Source organism: Microcaecilia unicolor, chromosome 5, assembly GCF_901765095.1.
Source record: "Microcaecilia unicolor chromosome 5, aMicUni1.1, whole genome shotgun sequence".
NCBI lineage: Eukaryota > Metazoa > Chordata > Amphibia > Gymnophiona > Siphonopidae > Microcaecilia > Microcaecilia unicolor.
In genome coordinates, this window is record NC_044035.1 from 325,630,342 (window position 1) to 325,650,182 (window position 19,841).

General features: G+C 44.0%; 1 protein-coding gene across 2 annotated transcripts in view; it reads right to left on the minus strand.

The window, feature by feature from the left end:
• Positions 1-19,841, minus strand: part of LOC115470865 (fatty acyl-CoA hydrolase precursor, medium chain-like) — a 74,989-nt gene that overhangs the window by 24,175 nt on the left and 30,973 nt on the right. For both annotated transcript variants that reach the window (XM_030204456.1, XM_030204457.1), the window contains exons 5-9: positions 18,934-19,067; positions 15,798-15,951; positions 12,885-12,998; positions 9,373-9,477; positions 6,642-6,782 (exon numbers count right to left, since the gene is read on the minus strand). In XM_030204456.1, the coding sequence (XP_030060316.1) occupies positions 6,642-6,782; positions 9,373-9,477; positions 12,885-12,998; positions 15,798-15,951; positions 18,934-19,067 (648 nt within the window). The remainder of the gene's footprint in view (positions 1-6,641; positions 6,783-9,372; positions 9,478-12,884; positions 12,999-15,797; positions 15,952-18,933; positions 19,068-19,841) is intronic.

The window sequence follows — 19,841 nt, forward strand, 5'->3', positions numbered from 1 at the left end:
ATCATCCCGCAAATTTCTCAACTTGCACTACCCAAGCTGCAAAGGACTGAAGTACAAACAGTGCATGCCACTACCTTCTCATACATGAGCACGCATTTATGGAATGCATTACCCACAGACTTGAAAGCAATCAACGAAACGACTATCTTTCGAAAATCTCTGAAAACATTCTTCTTCAACAAGGCCTACAATGAGAACCTACAGCCCACTAAGTCACCTCACTAACTCACTTAATTATGAAAGCCTACCATCCTTAACTACCCTAATCACTCTCTTCCTTCTTCCCTATTCCCTTCCTTGATCGCCACACATCACTAACTGTATCTGATATCCTGATATGACAATGTTAACAAATCTATGTAAGCCACATTGAGCCTGCAAATAGGTGGGGGAATGTGGGATACAAATGCAATAAATAAAATAAAAGCGCCTCCTGATGCCCTTAAGGGGAAAGAACATTGATGGACTAGATATGTATGATATGTACTATGTTTCAGGTTGAATGTTTAGTGGGGAGTTGATGTCTGGTGGGGGAAGAGCTGCGTGGGGGGGCAGGGAGGTGGGACATTCAGCTATTAAGATAAAGAGAAGGGGGGCTGGGAGAGGTGTAGGGGATAAAGGAAGGGGGTATGTGGGCCCGGGGGGCAAGAATGGAGCGTCCTTTCTAAATGACGGACTCCGCAGTGTCCGGAGTAAGGAAAGGAAAGGGAGGGGGGAGAGAGGGAGGGAGACAGGAGGGAGGGGGGAGGGAAGGACGGGAAGGGAGGGGGGAACTCTAGTAGGGAGAAAGGGGAAGGGGGAAGAAATGAAGATAGGTTCCTGGAATGTCAACAGGCTCAATAACCCGGGGAAATGAGCAAGGGTAATGAAAGAACTGAATAGGTTGAGATGGGAAGTGGTGATGCTGCAGGAGACACACTTAAGACCTAGGGATGGACATTTGTTAAGGGGAAAAAGGTATAAAGGGGTAGTGACACACCAAGCTAAAGGGGGGAGGAAAGTGGGGGGAGTGGCCATACTGATAGGACAGACAAGTGGGATGATTATAGAAAACTAATTCAAAGATACAACAGGGAGATGTGTGGCTATACGAGGTAGGATACAGGGGAAGGAGGTAACACTGATCAACATTTGCTCCCCCAATACGGGACAAGGGGAGTTTTTTCAGACCTTGTAGGAAGAGATACAAGGATTCATAAGGGGACAGGTGATAGTGTGCGGATATCTTAATATAGCTCCAGATGCGCGGCTAGACCATTCGGGAGGAGGGGGATATCGATCAAGCTCGGGGAGAAAGGTACTACAGAAATTTTGGAGACAGATGGAGCTGGTGGATACTTGGAGAGTGATACATGGCACGCAGCGGGGATACACCTTCTACTCCCATGCAGCTAGCTCCTACATGAGGATAGATGGGTTGTGGATGCTGTGAGAAGGAAGAGGCTGTCCTACCCTGGTTAGGCCCCTAGAGGGCGCTGTTCCGCTAAAATGTCCAGGGAGAAGGGCTGGGTGAGTCAGTAAGGGGATGTATAGCAGGAGGTCGTTAGGACCGAGGAGAGTCCTGGGGATAGAAACAGGTGCAGCAGGTTATGGGCTGGGTCCTGTTTAGCCATTAACCACTTAATACCCCACCTGAGTGGTGAGGGAGAGAGGAGAGCTAGCAGCTGAAGAAGAGAGCTGGTAGCTGAAGCAGAAGGATCTCCATGAGAAGTATTGGCTGTGAGCAGGAGGATCCCCATGAGAAGTACTGGCTGTGCCCTTAAGACTGTGTGTCTAGAACTGTGTGTTACCAAGAAGGAAGCTGGCTGGGGTAAGAAGGCCCTAGAGTATCAAGTATAAGAACTGTGTGTTCAAAGAGGGACTGTGTGTCCAAGATGAAAAGACTGTGTGTCTAGAACAGTGTGTTACCAAGAAGGACTGAGTTAATACGGCTGGGGTAAGAAGGCCCTAGAGTATCAAGTCAGGGATAAGAACTGTGTGTTCAAAGAGGGACTGTGTGTCCAAGATGAAAAGACTGGGTGTCTAGAGCTGTGTGTTACAAGGAAGGACTGAGTTAGTACTGAGCCCAAATGCCTGTGTGAGAGGGCTCAGGGGGAAGAAATCTGTGGGTTTGAACTGTGCAAGAAGAAATGTTTAAGCTGGAAGATTGCACTGAGTAAGAAGAACTGGTTAAGCTTGTGAAAGGGTTTTTCAGCTAAAAGAAGTGTGCCCCAGAGGCTGGAATAAAGATTTGTATGAGAAAAATCCTGTTGATGAGACCTGACTATGTTTGGTTTTTTAGAACCAGGTCACCCCGAGTAGAAAGGGGTAGTAGTCTAATTTGCATAAAATCTGCATACTGAGAACCAGCTCACCCTGAGTGAAAGAGGAACCTGGAATCCTGAGGTGGGAGCTTCATCTTCACAATAGCCTCATTTTCACAATGCATCGTAATTGTGTGCTGATGATAACAGAGGCAGAAATTGAATCTATCCACATATCAGACCATGCGCCTGTATGGCTTAGATTATAGGGATGGGGGTATGGGGAGAGACACACGACTTGGAAACTGAATGAATCTCTCTTGGGGGAGGAGCAGGTGAGGGAAGAGGTGCAGGTCACTATGTAGGAATATTGGGAAATTAATGACACAGGAGAAGTGAGGGATGGGATCTTGTGGGATGCTATGAAGGTCGTGGTGAGGGGAGTATTGATAAAATGGGGAGCGAGGAAGAAAAGAGAGAAGGGCCAGGCGATAATGGTGTTGAGAATGACAATGAACAAATTAGAAAAGACCCACCAGAGAAATCCATCGGCGAGGGTATGGGCGGAACTCAAAAAGGTCAGGGGGCAGATGGAACAGGCACAGATGGTGGAGATTGAATACATGAGAACGCACCTATGGCAGAAGTATTTTGAGTATGCTAACAAATCAAGCTCAATGTTGGCCAGATGTTTGAGGGCTAGGAGGGGCAAGTCAATGATACGGAAAATAAGAGATGAAAAGGGAGGGTGGCTGTATACTGACCAGGAAATAGAAAAAGAATTTCTAAAGTATTATACGGAGGGGAACAGAGAGAGAATATCAGACGTTACCTGAGTCAGATCCCCCTATATAAATTGAGCGAGGAGAGTCAGAGGATGGGGGAGCCAATAGGACTAGGGGAAATACAGGGGGTTATTAAAAATCTCCCAAATGGAAAGGCCCCAGGGATAGACGGCTACACGTCCCGGTTTTATAAATATTTTGAGAGCTTGGTTAGTCCTATGTTAATGAGGGTGAGAAATGGAGTACTAGAAGGTGAGGAGCTTCCGAGATCCATGATAGAGGCGGGGATGGTGGTCATACCAAAACCGGGGAAAGATCAGACTAGGTGCGGGTCCTATAGGCCCATCTCCCTAACAAATGTTGACGCAAAAATTATTGCTAAAGTGTTAGCTAATAGATTGAGTAGATTGCTACCAAAATTGGTCCACAAGAGGACATTGCATTTGCTATGGGAGGCTCAAAAGACAGAAGGGGGAATGGCAATACTATCGAGGGACGCGGAAAAGGCGTTCGATAGGGTGCACTGGGGGTTGTTAAGGGAAGTGATGGATAGAATGGGACTAGGAGGAAATTATAGTCTATGGATTGATGCTTTGTATAAGAGCCCAAGAGCTTGCTTGAATATTAATGGGAGTAATTCAGCCTTTTTCCCGATCAGTAGAGGGACTAGACAAGGGTGCCCGCTGTCCCCACTTCTGTTTGCATTATACATAGAACTGTTATCAGAAAAGATAAGGGGGCATCCAGGGATAAAAGGGATGAGGAGAGGCGGGGGAGAACATCGAATAGCGTTATTTGCAGACGATATGTTACTGTATGTGAAGAACCCGGGAGGGACGCTGTCGGTGATTAAAGGGATCTTCGAAGAGTATGGTACATATGCTGGGTTAAAGATAAACATGGAAAAAAGTGAGATTCTGGGAATATCGATGAATAAAGAGGAGGAGTCACTCGTGCGGGAGAGGTATGAGTTTAAATGGACACCACAAAAAATTAGGTATTTAGCGATACAGATACCAGAGAACTTGGATAGGGTATTTCAGTTGAATTACGGTCGTTTACAGGAACAGATCAGAAACGACCTGTTGAGGTGGAGAAATAAATGGCTGTCCTGGGGTGGGAGAATGGCGGTGATTAAGATGAATGTACTTCCGCGCATACTGTTCTTATTTCAAGCACTGACCTTAGCGGTAACGAAACCATTTATTAGGAGGCTACAAGGCACTTTAATGAACTATATATGGGGAAACAAGAAACCGAGAATGTCACAAAGAATCATATGGGGTGAGGTGGGGAGGGGGGGAAGAGCGGTCCCAAATCTCGAGTGGTATTACTGGGGAGCCCAAATGAGGATGATTTTAGATTTGGAAAGGGGGGCGGAGAAACCGGCGGTTCAGTTGGAACAGTCATATTGGCCACAAAGGAGCTTGAAATCACTGCTGTGGACGACAGAGTTAACAGGGAAAGGGCAACAAGGGGAACATAGCCCATATTTAAGGCACCTATTAGAACTGTGGGGGAAGATACGGAAACGGTGGGGGTGGAAAGAAGGGGTATCATCAATGGCCTCCATCAGGTGGGAACCCAAGTTCGGGGCGGGTAGGGAAAATGTTGTTTTTGTAAGATGGGAGCAGAAGGGGGAGATGAAATTCCAGGATGTGCTGCATGGGAGTGGAATAAGGAGTTTTGAGGAGGTGTGTGCCCGATATGGGATCCCAGAGGGAGAGGGATTTGCGTATATGCAGTTAAAACACTTTCTGGATAAAGAGGGGTGGAAAAGGGGATATCCTAGGGAAACGGAAAGTCTAGAAAACCTGTGGATACTATTGGGGAAAGTCCCAAAACCCATATCGGTAATATACCGATTTCTACAAGGGGATGAAGATAAAAAATACCCATTCCAGGAAGCCTGGGAAAGGGATTTGCAATATCAATTTACAGAGCGGGAATGGGAAAATATATGTGGGGAAGTACAAAAAGCCTTAGTATGTGCAATAATACAGGAAAATGCGTATAAAGTACTTACAAGATGGTATTACGATGGTATTACACTCCAGAGAGACTATAAAAGATTTACCCAGGAGCTGCAGGCGTGTGCTAGAGATGTAAAAAACAGAAAGGTACATTCCTGCACGTGTGGTGGACATGTGAGAGGGTGGTAATATTCTGGCAGGCAGTGATGAAAGCGATGGCCCGAACTATGGGAGTGTCACTGGTGTGTGGGCCGCAACAGTGTTTATTGGGAATGTGTAACGAGAGAGAGGTATGGGAAGAGAGTAAACTGATGGTGGTGGGGATTAGCAGCAGCTAAGTGCCTTATTGCACGCTGCTGGAAATCGACAGACCTGCCAAATTTGGGGGGTTGGAGGACTAAAGTGAGACTGATGTGGCAAATGGAGCAGTTAACAGTATATAGAAGAGAGGGAGAGCTTCGACATAAAAGGGGATGGGCAAGACTTCAACAAATGATTCATGGAATTTAGGGGGGTAAGGATACATTCCAAGGCAGAGGGGTAGGTAGGGAAGGAGGGGGAGGGAATTATCTAGGGATTACGGATTGAAGGAGAGGGGGGCGGGAGGGGGTAGATAGGGGGACAAAAATGATCCCACCACCTGTGAAAGGGAAGAGGTAAAATAAAGCTGGGCATATTAAAAAACGGAACATGGATGGAGGGAACTGAAATATGAGAATGGAGTGAAGTTTACAAGATGTATTAGTGTTGATAATAAAAGTTAGTGGACAGCCAATATACTGAAAAGATGTAAGGAAATGGAAATATATAGTGGTACGTATTTATTCTGACATCTAGATTAATGTTTCATAATGCTTCAAATATTGTAAAGAAAATATTTCAAAACATTCAATAAAAATTCAAGTTAAAAAAAATATATAGATTTTTCTATTTTTGTAGTGCCAGTGTTTACCCGGTGGTAATTGGGCAGTGCTGTGCACAGCCCGGTTACTGCCGGGTTAGTTCAGGAGTCGTTCCACCACCTCAATGGGTGGCGGTAAGTGCTCTCCCCTGAAATAGCCACGTGGTAAGTGATTCACTTGCCGCACGGCCATTTCTTAAAAAAAAAAAAAAGATAGCCTTTTACTTGCTGCGGTAAAAGGGGGCCTCAGTGCGCTTCAAAACATGCAGTGATGCTAGCACAGGCCCCCTTTTAACGCAGCTTAGTAAAAGGACTCCATAGTTTATTATATCTGATCAACTGCTTTTCCTTCCGTGAGCAGCAAGACAGCTACAGAGAACAATTTTTTAAACAATAACCAATCAATACAGTAAACTGGCTCAACTCAATACAGAAACAAACACGGACAAGACCATTAAGAGTAATTAATACAAGTACCCCCTTCATCTTCCATTGCCCCATTTTCCCAATCATGTTATAAAATCCTCAGGGTAGAGATTCATTATAACAGTATACTTAATGTATCATACCCTGAGTAAAGGTGCCCTGTAAATTAAGGGAAACATTAACACAGTCCAACATCAGAAACATTTAAAATAAAGCCCTTTATAAAAAGATGAAAAGGTTATACGAACACTCATTATGCTTAGTAAATGTTTTAAAGTTTGGTGCAAAAAAATTAATTGTAAAAAAGTCTTACATTTGGAAATAACCAGCCATATTCATGGTTATTAAATCCTAGCAGATAAGGGACAGGATTGCCCTCTTCCCCTGGCAGGAACTTTTCAGGGCTCTTTGATAGGAAGACACCCTCCACAACTGCTGGTATGTTTGGGACTTTCTAGAGAGAAATAATTATTATTAATTATAAACATATGTAGCAGAATAGAAAGGATGCAAACACAGAAGAACACAAGTCTTCGCACACTCAAAATCACACAGGACACAACAAAGATGACACAAAGATATGGTTTCTAGGCGATGCTTAAAAAGTCCAAATTTATTGTGTAACTTAAAAGACTTGACACGGCCATGTTTCGGCCAACCAGCCTGCCTCAGGAGTCTTTGCACTCTCAAGAATATTTATAGAAAGACCATGTATCTGTCGATATACTATCAAATTAAAAATCTTGTATAATGAAACCTCAACGTGAAACCCTCTCTCCTTTGGCAGGAAAATTAAAAGCCGCCAAACTGTAAAGTTCAAGGGTTTCGCGTTGAGGTTTCATTATACAAGATTTTTAATTTGATAGTATATTGACAGACACATGCAGGCTCATTTTCGAAAGATAAAAACGTCCAAAAAGTGACATAAGTCTGCATTTGAACGTTTTTCTCACAAAAACGTCCAAATCAGTATTTTCAAAACCTCTTTTTAGACGTTTTTCTCTGAAGTCCGTCGGAAGTGTGTCTAAATCTCAAGGGAGCGTGTTCAAGGTGGCACTTGGGCATTCCTAAGACTTAGACGTTTTTCAGCCATAATGGAACAAAACAAAACCGTCCAGGACTAAAACTTAGACGTTTTGAGCTAGACCTATTTTTATAACGAATAAGGCACAAAAAGGTGCCTTAAATAACCAGATGACCACTGGAGGGAATCAGGAATGAACTCCCCTTATTCCCCCTGTGGTCACTAATCCCCTCCCACCCCCAAAAAATGTGATGAAAAACATTACTTACCAACCTCAGATGGGGAAAGGGAAATGGGACTTGATATACTGCTTTTCTGAGGTTTTTGCAACTACATTCAAAGTGGTTTACATGTATTCAGGTACTTATTTTGTACCAGGGGCAATGGAGGGTTAAGTGACTTGCCCAGAATCACAAGGAGCTACAGTGGGAATTGAACTCAGTTTCCCAAGATCAAAGTCCACTGCTCTAACCACTAGGCTACTCCTCCACTTAGGTTCTACTCAGGTCCATTAGAACAGCATGCAGGTTCCTGGAATAGCCTAGTGTTGGGTGTAGTGCACTGAAGACAGGTGGATCCAGGCCCATACCTCTCCCTACACTTGTGGAAGAAACTGTGAGCCCTCCAAAACTCACCAGAAACCCACTGTACCGACGTATAGGTGCCCCTTCACCTGTAAGGACCATTGTAGTGGTTTACAATTAGGGATAGTGGGTTTTGGGGGGCTTATTGCACAAGGTAAGGGAGCAATGGTCAGATGTGTGCCTGGGAGCAGTTTATGAAGTCCACTGCAGTGCCCCTTAGGGTGCCCTATTGCTGTTCTGAGATGTCAGGGGGACCAGTCTACTAAAAATGCTGGCTCCTCCTACATCTCAATGGCTTGATTTTGTGCGTTTTGCACTTGGACATTTTTTTTGTTTGAAATTGGACCAAACCCCCCCCCCCCCCCCCCCCAAAATGTCCAAATCACAAAACGTCCATAGTATTTTTGAAAAATTACCTTTCTTGTTCGGAACAGTGGCGTAGCCACAGGTGGGCTTGGGTGGGCCAGGGCCCACCCAACAGTAGCACGTTTAGTGGTAACTGGTGGGAATCCCAAGCTCTGCCAGTTGAAGATTTCCCTCTGATGGTAATGAAAATGCTACTCTCCACAACACCGGCACCTGCGCATGCTCAGTTTTCAGTGCATGCCTGCTGCCAAGGTGGAAAGAAGTGTTTTTCCACCAGCTGAGATAACCTTTTTTTGGGAGGGGGGGGGGGGGAGAACACTTGGTGCCCACCCAATTCTTGCCTAGGCCCACCCAAAATCTGTTGTCTGGCTACACCCCTGGTTTTGAATTTGGAGATTTTGTGTAAAACGTCCAAATTCAAATTTAGACGTCATATCGAAAATGCCCCTCATGGTTTTTCCATAGACATTGTTGAAAGACTGCAAAGAATCCTGAGGAAGGCCAGTTGGCCGAAGCATGGCCGTGTCAAGTCTTTTAAGCTACACAATAAATTTGGACTTTTTAAGCATCGTCTAGAATCCATATCATTGTGTCATCTTCACTGTGTCCTATGTGCAATAGCATGGGCCACTGGGGCCATGGCCTGATCAACATGCTCTGAGCACAGCATCAGCTATTAGATCTTGGGAATGGGGCTAGAGATTGATTTGTTTGATCCCTCCAGCCAAAAAGGGAGCCAACAAATCCTCCCCAAATCAAATATAAACAGAGAATGTCTTTCAGTTCCAGAAGCTAGTTCATACACTAAAGAAAAAGCCGGCTAGTTGACCACAGAGTTCACAAATCAGAGCTGCACGGATTAATAAATTGGATTTTCTGACCTATATTTTGATAAAATATTAGAAAATTTAATTTGGCATGTTGTGCTGCACCAGAGAAAACACAGGCTTATTGTAGATGCAAAAACGTTTTACATGCCTTTCTTCCCATTCACGTGTGCTATACTAAAATTCTATAAGCAGATGTGGAATTGTTAATTCAATTGATGTTATCAATAAAGTTTCACCTACTGTGAAGAAGTTGGGGTCTAGAAGTTCCTCTTCTGTTTTGGTCCTTAAACAGTTCACAACTGCAGCAGAATCCATTCCTTCACAGCCCAAAAGGTTTGCAGTCCTCTGAAATCAGTGTGAAAATATATAGCAGAACTAGAAAAGGTTCAAAGAAGAGCGACCAAAATGATAAAGGGGATGGAACTAGTCTCATATGAGAAAAGGCTAAAGAGGTTAGGGCTCTTCAGCTTAGAAAAGAGACGGATGAGGGGAGATATGATTGAGGTCTACCAAATCCTTAGGGCGTCTTTTACTAAGGCGCACTCACATTTTTAGTGCGCACTAAAATTGAGGGCACCCTAAATGTTAGAGATGCCCATAGAAATGAATTGGCGTCTCTAACATTTAGCATGCCCACAATTTTAGCGTGCGCCAAAAATGTGAGCGCGCCGTAGTAAAAGACCCTCTGAGTGGTGTAGAGTGAGTAGAAGTAAATCGACTTTTTACTCGTTCCAAAAGTACCAAGAATAGGGGCCACTTGAGGAAGTTACATGGAAATACTTTTAAAACAAATGGAAGGAAATATTTTTTCACTCAATGAATAGTTAAGCTCAGGAATTCTGCCAGAGGATGTCGTAACAGCGGTTAGCGTATCTGGGTTTTAAAAAGGTTTGGACATGTTCCTGGAAGAAAAGTCCACAGTCTGCTATTGAGACAGATATGGGGAAGCTACTGCTTGCCCTGGGATTGGTAGCATAGAATGTTGCTAGTATTTGCACCAGGTACTTGTGACCTGGCTTGGCCACTGTTGGAAATAGGATACTGGGCTAGATGGACCATTGGTCTGACCCAGTATGGCTATTCTTATGCTCTTAAAATGGAGAAAGAACACAAGCTTCGTTAGGCGCTAACATACGCCTAATGTAGCTTAAAATGGACTACTGCTTGGACGCGTTACAGCATCCTGTGGTAGTTTTGGAATTTGTGTGTGCTAAACAAACTAAAAAATGTTTTTTTGTTTTTTTTTAATTTGAGGGTGTGTGTCAGGGACAGAGAGTTGGTGTTCCTGTGCTAATCAATTAGTGCATCTGAATTGCCACTCCTTAACTGAGTAGTTGTATCGCTCCATGGTGCGACCGCACCTGGAGTATTGTGTTCAGTACTGGTCTCCGTATCTCAAAAAAGATATAGTAGAATTGGAAAAGGTACAGCGAAGGGCGACGAAAATGATAGTGGGGATGGGACGACTTTCCTATGAAGAGAGGCTGAGAAGGCTAGGGCTTTTCAGCTTGGAGAAGAGACGGCTGAGGGGAGATATGATAGAAGTGTATAAAATAATGAGTGGAATGGATCGGGTGGATGTGAAGCGACTGTTCACGCTATCCAAAAATACTAGGACTAGAGGGCATGAGTTGAAGCTACAGTGTGGTAAATTTAAAACGAATCGGAGAAAATTTTTCTTCACCCAACGTGTAATTAGACTCTGGAATTCGTTGCCGGAGAACATGGTATGGGCGGTTAGCTTGACGGAGTTTAAAAAGGGGTTAGATAGATTCCTAAAGGACAAGTCCATAGACCGCTATTAAATGGACTTGGAAAAATTCCGCATTTTTAGGTATAACTTGTCTGGAATGTTTTTACGTTTGGGGAGCATGCCAGGTGCCCTTGACCTGGATTGGCCACTGTCGGTGACAGGATGCTGGGCTAGATGGACCTTTGGTCTTTCCCAGTATGGCACTACTTATGTACTTATGTACTTATGTACTTATGTAGTTCATGGATAATGAAGGAGCCCATACTGCCTACAAAATAGGAGGTGGTAGATACTCCTGTGGTAATTTAAAAAAAATCTCTGTACGCTAATGTAAACGTTAGCACATGGCCATTAATGCAAAAAATAAAATTGAGGTTTTTATGACCGTGGTAAAAATAGTCTTAGTGCAGGGAAAGATCCACTTAAGGGTGAGCTAAGGCCTATTTTTCCCGCAGCTTAGAAAAGGACCCCTAAGTGGCCCTTTCACCAAGCTGCAGTAAAAAGTGGCCTTAGCATACTTTTACGGAGGTCTTTCCCCACATTCTAAGGCCATGTTTTCTGCAGCCAGAAAATGGCAGATTTTCCATTTTCTCAATTAATGGCCATGTGCTAATTTTTCCATTAACACGTAACCATTAACAAAGATTAGCTCTTGAGCACTTACTGGCACCTATTTTGTAGGTGGTAAAGGCTCATGTGCTAATCAGTTAGCACATGATAATGTAGCTGCACTAATGCCCCCCCCCCCCTCTCTCTCTCTCCTTTCCAACCAGCATATGCCCCCATCTCCATATAATTTAATGCTCCCAAGGTATATTTTTGGTTTAATAAGTTAACGGCTGGCTGGAAAAAGTTGGGGGGGGGGGGGGGGGGGAGAGGGAATAACCAGAGTCGCTGCTGCCTACAGAGATCAGTCTATTCTTCTCAACCCCTTCCTCCCCCCACTCATTCATTTTCTTTGACAAAACAGGAGGAATTTGGCACAGAAAGGCTTCTTGCTCATAGTTTCCTCCTTTGATTTTACTCTGCAGTTAGAACCATGCAAAGTTCTGTTTCTGGAAGCTTTATAATGTATTTATTATGATGGGGGACCCAATGCACTTATGTGGCTAGGGCCCACTGAACAGTTAATCCTGCTCTGACTATATCTGTAAAAGAAATGGCAGAACTAGGACTAGGTTTGCGAACCCACAATAACTCGGTCTTCAGCAGACTTAAAGCTATTTTATTTTGTGCCATCTATTGAGATGATTATCGAAATTTGTCTAACCCTTTCTGCAAAGGAAGCACGCTTTGAATATTGTCCACATACCACCCAGTATTCAAAAGTAGTAAATTAAGAACAAATTGGAGAAAATATTTCTTAACTCAGTGTGTAATTAAACTCTGAAATTGTTGCCAGAGAATGTAGTAAAAGCAGTTAGCTTAGCAGTGTTTAAAAAAGGCTTGGATAATTTACTAAAATAAAAGTCCATTAGCCATTATTAAGATGGACTTGGGAAAATCCATTACTTTTTCTTGGATAAGTAGCATAAAATCTGTTTTACTCTTTTGGTACATTGCCAGGATCTTGTGGCCTGGATTGGCCACTGTTGTAAATAGGATAATGGGCTTGATGGACCTTTTGTCTGTCCCAGTATGGCAAGACTTTTGATATGTTATTAACTCGGCAGAAGAGGCTCCTGCCTGGTTAAACGTAACTGAGCAACCTGGCACATGATATTCAGCTGCTCTTAACCAGTTAGTGCCACTCAATGTCACCACTAACCAGCCATCTCCTAATCCAGAGGTTTTCAACTCGGTCCTCAGGCACACCCATGTGATAGGCATGAAAGTATAGAGTGACTGCACAAAGGCAAGGTAGAAGGGCACTACACAATTATCCCAGGGAGGCGAGATATCAGACTTTAAGGGCTGTGGAGTTCCAAGAAGACCATTTAAAGGAAAAGAATAAAACATAGTTAAAAATACTACCATGAAGAAAAATCTAAAATCTTACATTTGCAAATTCAGCTATCACAACAGGATCAGAGATGATAATTCCAGGAAAGGTTGCCACTCCGCTCTCAGAAATGGCTTTGTGGAACAAACCCTTGGATAGAGGAGAAAGAATCTGGAAAACATTTGAAGGTTACAATGAGCGCAGTGACTAAAAAGTACAGAATCATCATTTAGAATTAACCAGGCTCAGGACCTACACTTATTAAATAAACGTTTTTGTTAATGCTAATGTAGCTACCTGCAGAATTTCACACAGTTGACCATCTGATTTTGTTACATAGATTGTAGATTACTGTGATAAAGGACAGATGTCTAAAGTGTCTAAAGTGATTCAGCTTGGAGAAGAGACGGCTGAGGGGAGACATGATAGAGGTATATAAAATAATGAGTGGAGTGGAACAGGTGGATGTGAAGCGTCTGTTCACGCTTTCCAAAAATACTAGGACTAGGGGGCATGCGATGAAACTACAGTGTAGTAAATTTAAAACAAATCGGAGAAAATATTTCTTCACCCAACGTATAATTAAACTCTGGAATTCGTTGCCGGAGAAAGTGGTGAAGGCGGTTAGCTTAGCAGAGTTTAAAAAGTGGTTGGACGGTTTCCTAAAGGACAAGTCCACAAACCCCTACTAAATGGACTTGGGAAAAATCCACAATTCCAGGAATAATATGTATAGAATGTTTGTATGTTTGGGAAGCTTGCCAGGTGCCCTTGGCCTGGATTGGCCACTGTCGTGGACAGGATGCTGGGCTCGATGGACCCTTGGTCTTTTCCCAGTATGGCATTACTTATGTACTTATGTTAATATCCTGTGAGGAAGAAAAATGTCTGTAAGTGATTCTGGAAGGCTTCTTTCTCCTAGTTGTTAATTTTTGGGGTTGCCTGTGTTCAGTATTATCCATAGTACTGTAATATTTATAGTTGGGCCCCAGAAACATTGTTTAGGGATTTAAAAATTATATTACATATATACAGATGATATTCAGTTATGCTTCCTTATACAGTAGAAACACTTTGCTGAAGATAAATCACTGCTTCAATGAAATGAACCTTTGGATGAAAATGTATTACCCTTAATCTCTTAGAATCAGAGAGTGTGGATACGTAAACCTTCTATAAAGATGGTACACAAATTGGTCAGGTACAATTTGTAAAGGTGATATCAGATTCCCATTTAAAAAATGTATAAGCAAATTCCTGCTATTGTAGAAGTGGGTTTCTGTTTATGGCTGTTATATTGTACCTCTCCGTGGTTAAACCAATTGGATTTTCACAGAGTTGTTCAAGAATTGATTATAACAAAGATTCATTGCATATACTTGGAGTTTCCGAAAGGTCAAGATGATCTTTTTATTCATTGTCCAAAATATTCAATTACTCTCCAGAATATCAAGGAAAACCTTTACTCACAACCAGTGTAAAGCAATTAAAAACTGTTCAAGAATGAAAAACAAAACATTTTCATTACATACAGACATTTTTATTTCCCCTTTTGCCCAGGGCTAATTATTCTTGATAAATATCTAAAGTCTTTTTCCTCACCACCAATGTGGAGCAGTTCATAAGACTTTTACTAATCTATACACAGTTATTTTTATTGTCTCTCTCAGAATCAGCAACCTCAAAATGGTGCCTCAGTTTCAAAGAGATGCCAATCTGTCCACATGACCTGTCTCTGCCAATCAGTTCTTCGAAAATGCAGTGCTCAGTCATCTCGTACTGTTTTGCTGTTTGCCGAATATCTTTCAAATTGAAAAACGTCTTCCCAAAACAGCACATAAATATTACCATCTTACTTTTTACTGTTTCAAACGGACCCAGGAAGACACACATTGACCTGATTCGGTGGCGTTTTTAGGTTTTCACCAACTGGTTCTAGTGCCCCTGACACAGCCTATACTCTTGGCGAGGCATGGCCATGTGGGGCATCTGATTGTGAACCCTGAGAGCATCAATACAACTTATTAAAGACCATTTTCATCAACAAGGTCTGCTTTTCCCTCTTCTTCTCCCCCATAATCATCCATCCTAATATCCAAACCTCTGCCCCTTCAAGGCATCTATTCATCCCTGCAACAAACCCCCCCCCCCCCCCCCCGAAGCCACAGCCCACTCATACCTCACTCATGCCAGCTCCCCCGCATCACCCACCCCCCACATGTGGAAACTCACTCATCACAGAGTACCCTCCCCCTGAAGCTGAATTCCCCCCCAAAGGGTCAAAGTTGTGAATGTGTAACCCCCCCAGCAAATGCCTCCACCCCTATTCCCAATCCAATGCCCGGGTTTCCGGGGTATCCCTGAAGTCTAGTAGAGCAAAAGCAATGTCCAGTCATTCCCACCTCTATGATCGTGCTATTCCAAATGGCTGGAGACCTTCAAAAGTCTGACCCCCTAGCAGTAGTACAACAAGATTACCACTAGAGGTCTTGGTGGCCATTTTGAAGGCCCAATCGTTGAGGCAAGAGTAATTAGTTATCATTCCCACCTCACTGGACCCAGGGGACTCCTGCTAAGCCTGGGGATTGGATTGGGGAGGGGTGGTTGATATAGAATGGGCCAACAATGATTGGGGCCCTGAACAGATGAAGCAGAGATTTTAGAAAAACTGCTCTCTTGTCTACGTAGGTGGAGGAGGTGGGTATTTATGTTTGTTATCCCCACATGCAGCTTTCTAACCCCGACCCCACACACACACCAAAAAAAAAAAAAAGCAAAGAATAAATTGCTGCTCCCTCTGTAGGAGGGCCTTTAATATGCAGTCCTGCATTTAGTTTAGAAAAGGCTCTATTTTTGGCAGGGCCTCTAGTAAAATAGTATGGACATTTTGACCTGGACTTGTGATTCCCCCTCCCCATGTAGTATTTAAAATCTGCCTACATGAACACTGAAGACTGTCGCAACCCTTACCAGTGCAGAAACACTTATTCCACCTGCTGATTCTCCAAATATGGTCACAGAATCCGGATCACCTCCAAAATCTTCAATATTTTCCTGAATCCAACGTAAAGCTGCAAGTTGATCCAGAAACCCCCAGTTGCCAAGGGCATGTTCTTCCCCAGTGCTGGAAGCAGAATGAGAAGGAAAAATATTGTTTTGAGTGAGACCATCAGACTTCTCTGTGGATAACACTCTCATCCTCCCTGTCTCATCAGCTCGTAACCTTGGGGTCATCTTCAACTCCTCTCTCCTTCTCTGCACAAATTCAACAGACTGCTAAAACCTGCCGTTTCTTTCTCTATAGTATCACCAAAATTCATCCTTTCTTTTCTGAGCACACTACCAGATCCCTTATCCACACTCTTATCACCTCTCACTTAGACGTGGAGGGGCATAATCGAACGCAAATGCCTATCTCCATGGGCGTTTATCTCCGAGAACGGGTCCATGAATTGGCGGACCGAACCGTATTTTTGAAAAAGATGGACGTCTATCTTTAGTTTCGAAAATATGGTTTGTGCCAGGCAAATGCATTGGATGTGGGCGTTTTTTGAGCTGGGCGTTTTCATTTTTCAGCAATAATCAAAACCGAAGCGCCCCAGCTCAAAAACAAACAAATCCAAGGCTTTGGGTCGTGGGAGGGGTCAGGATTCGTAGTGCACTGGTCCCCCTCACATGCCAGGACACCAACCGGGCACCCTAGGGGGCACTTTTAAAAAATAGAAAAAAACATTAAAGCACCTCCCAGGTGCATAGCTCCCTTCCCTTGGGTGCTGAGCCCCCCCAAATCCCCCCCAAAACCCACTCCCCACAACTCAACACCATTACCATAGCACTTAATGGTGAAGGGGGACACCTACATGTGGGTACAGTGGGTTTGGAGGGGTATAGAGGGCTCCCATTTGCCACCACAACTGTAACAGGTGGGGGGGGGGATGGGCCAGGGTCCACCTGCCTGAAGTCCACTGCACCCACTAAAAACTGCTCCAGGGACTAGGGATGACATTTGAGGCTGGCATACAGGCTGGAAAAAAAAGTTTTTTAAGTTCTTGTTTTTTGATGGGAGGGGGATAGTGACCACTGGGGGAGTCAGGGGAGATCATCCCCGTTTCCCTCCGGTGGTCATCTGGTCATTTAGGGCACTTTTTGGGGACCTGTTCATGATAAAAAAGGGCCTTTCTTTTTTTCATTATCGGCCGAGCGTGCCCATCTCTGTTCGGCCGATAACCACGCCCCAGTCCCGCCTTCACCATGCCTCTGACACGCCCCCATCAACTTTATTCGTTCCAGGGACGGAGTGCAGTTGAAGACGCCCAAAATCGGCTTTCAATTATACCGATTTGGGCACCCATGCGAGAAAAACGCCCATCTCCCGATTTGGGTCGAAATATGGGCGTCTTTCACTTTCGATTATGAGGTGGATAGTAACATAACATAGTAGATGACGACAGAGAAAGACCTGTACAGTCCATCCAGCCTGCCCAACAAGATAAACTCATATGTGCTACTTTTTGTGTATGCCTGACCTTGATTTGTATCTGCCATTCTCAGGTCACAGACCGTAGAAGTCTGCCCAGCACTAGCCCCGCCTCCCACCACCGGCTCTGCCACCCAATCTCCACTAAGCTTCTCACAGGTCTTCTCACAGGTCTCTCACTTAGCCATCTCTCTCCTCTTCAATCTGTTCAAAATTCTGCAACACCACCTGTGTCGCTATGCTCATACTAGCCCTCTCCTCAAGTCACTTCACTGGCTCCCTATCCGTTTCCGCATACAGTACAAACTCCTGTTATTGACTTACAAGTGCATCCACTCTACATCTCCTCAGTACCTCTCCACTCTCATCTCTCCCTACACTCCTCCCCGGGAACTCCGTCCACTGGGTAAATCTCTCTTATCTGCCCCCTTCTCCTCCACCACTATCTCCAGACTCTGTTCCTTTTATCTTGCTGCACCATATGCTTGGAATAGACTTCCTGAGTCAGTATGTCTAGCACCATCTCTGGCCGTCTTCAAATCTAGGCTAAAAGACCACCTTTTTGATGCTGCTTTTTACTCCTAACCCTTACTCACTTGTTCATTACCCATGTTTTATCACTCCCACCTTAGTAATCCCCTTATTTGTCCTGTTTGTCTGTCCTAATTAGATTGTAATCTCTGTCTAGCAGGGACTGTCTCTTTATGTCCAGTGTACAGCGCTGCATATGTCTAGTAGCGCTATTGAAATGATAAGCAGTGGTAGTAATTGGAACATGCAGTGTGACATAATATTGAGATATTGTGAGTCTTCTGCATAACAACCCTAAATGAAAGCATGAAGGATAGTTTGCATGGACAGCAGTTAACTACCTGGATGGGCAAACTGGAAGGGCCATTTTGGCCTTTATCTACTGTCATCTGTTATGTTACTGTAATTATACTGCAGTCTTCTAAAATAAACAGAAATTTTAGCAGTTATTAAAGCTGATGATCAGTTCATTTTAACAGAGTTCAAAGTACTTTGGCACACAATAGGTAGCATGGGCAGCTCAAGGCAATCTGCTGCCTGAGGCAAGGATGAGATGGTGCCCCCGGGCCCCCCCCCCCCCGCCCATCTCTCCTTTCACACTCTATCTCTCCCAACTCTCTCCCCCTCCCTCCCTCCCCCACCCACCACCTCCTCCCCCTAGGCCACGGTCTGGCATCTCCCCCTTCCTTACTCAACCCCCTTCCCCAAGTGTACTTTCTTTTATGGTTTTTCAAAAGTTGTAAGCAGCAGCGATTCTCATACCTGCCCTGCCACTGACACTGGCTTCTTCTCTCTACTGTGGCCCACCTCTCTGATGTAACTTCCTGTTTCCTCAGAGGCGGGAATGCAGTACAGAGAAAAAGCCGGCAGCAGGGCAGTGTATGGGAATCACTGTAGTCGCCGCCACCTCTAGGAAAAAAAAAGTAGGCTTGGGGAAGAGGATTGAGAAAGGAAGGAAGGAGAAGCCAGACCGCGGCTGGTTTGGGGGGGAGGAAAGAAGTGAGATGCCACTCCGTGAAAAGTACTGCCTGAGGCCCCCCACCTCAGTTGGCGTAATAGTAGGGCTACCACTGGTGGTTAGAATGCAAGATAGCTTACCTAAAGAATCCCAGGAGCCCTAATCTGTACTGAATTGGCACCATCACCACATTTTCATAGGCAGATAATACAGATCCATCATATATTGAGGCACCGCCACTCGTCAAACCTCCTCCATGGATCCAAACCATGACCTGAATACAGAGAAATAGTTTAGATGCACAGTAAATCATGTCATTGAGCCAGAAGCTCATTCATAATCTTTCATACAGATTTATTTGAGCAAGGGAATGTGGAGACCTAGGTTTCCACCTGAGTATTTTATTTCTTTTTATATATAACATACAAGGATCTTTCCAGGTTTGAGAGGGTCCAAGATTTTTGGGTAATGATAGGAAGATTCTGTCCATTCCTCAGAGAGAGGGGTACAGTTATAAGAGGGGGACTCAATGAGTCCTTGCTTGGTATCCATGACCGGGGGAGCAATGAGATGCAGCCAGAAAGGTTGTACCTGTAATTGGTAGCATGGAGTGTTGCTACTATTTGGGTTTCTGCCAGGTACTTGTAACCTGGATTGACCATTATTGGAAACAGGATACTGGGCTAGATGGACCATCGGTCTGACCCAGTATGGCTATTTTTATGGGTTTTTAAAAAAATGTTCTTTTTATGAGGATCCCTTTCCATTTGGAAGGAGCGAGTAATTCCATCTATATATACTGAACTGAGTAAAGAGAAGAACTGTGGAAGTAGCCTGGAGGGTGGAAATCCCAAAGCAAGAAAGAAATCCTCAAACAGAGAACATATCTTCTGCTTATACACTATAAGCCTGATTCTATATTTGGCACTGAAAAAACAAAGACAAATGGAAAACGTGCCTAAGTGTATTATATAAACTGCGCCTAAAGGCATAGCGCCATCCATCTGACTAAAATTTAAGCACAGCCATTTACACCAATGAAAAGCTA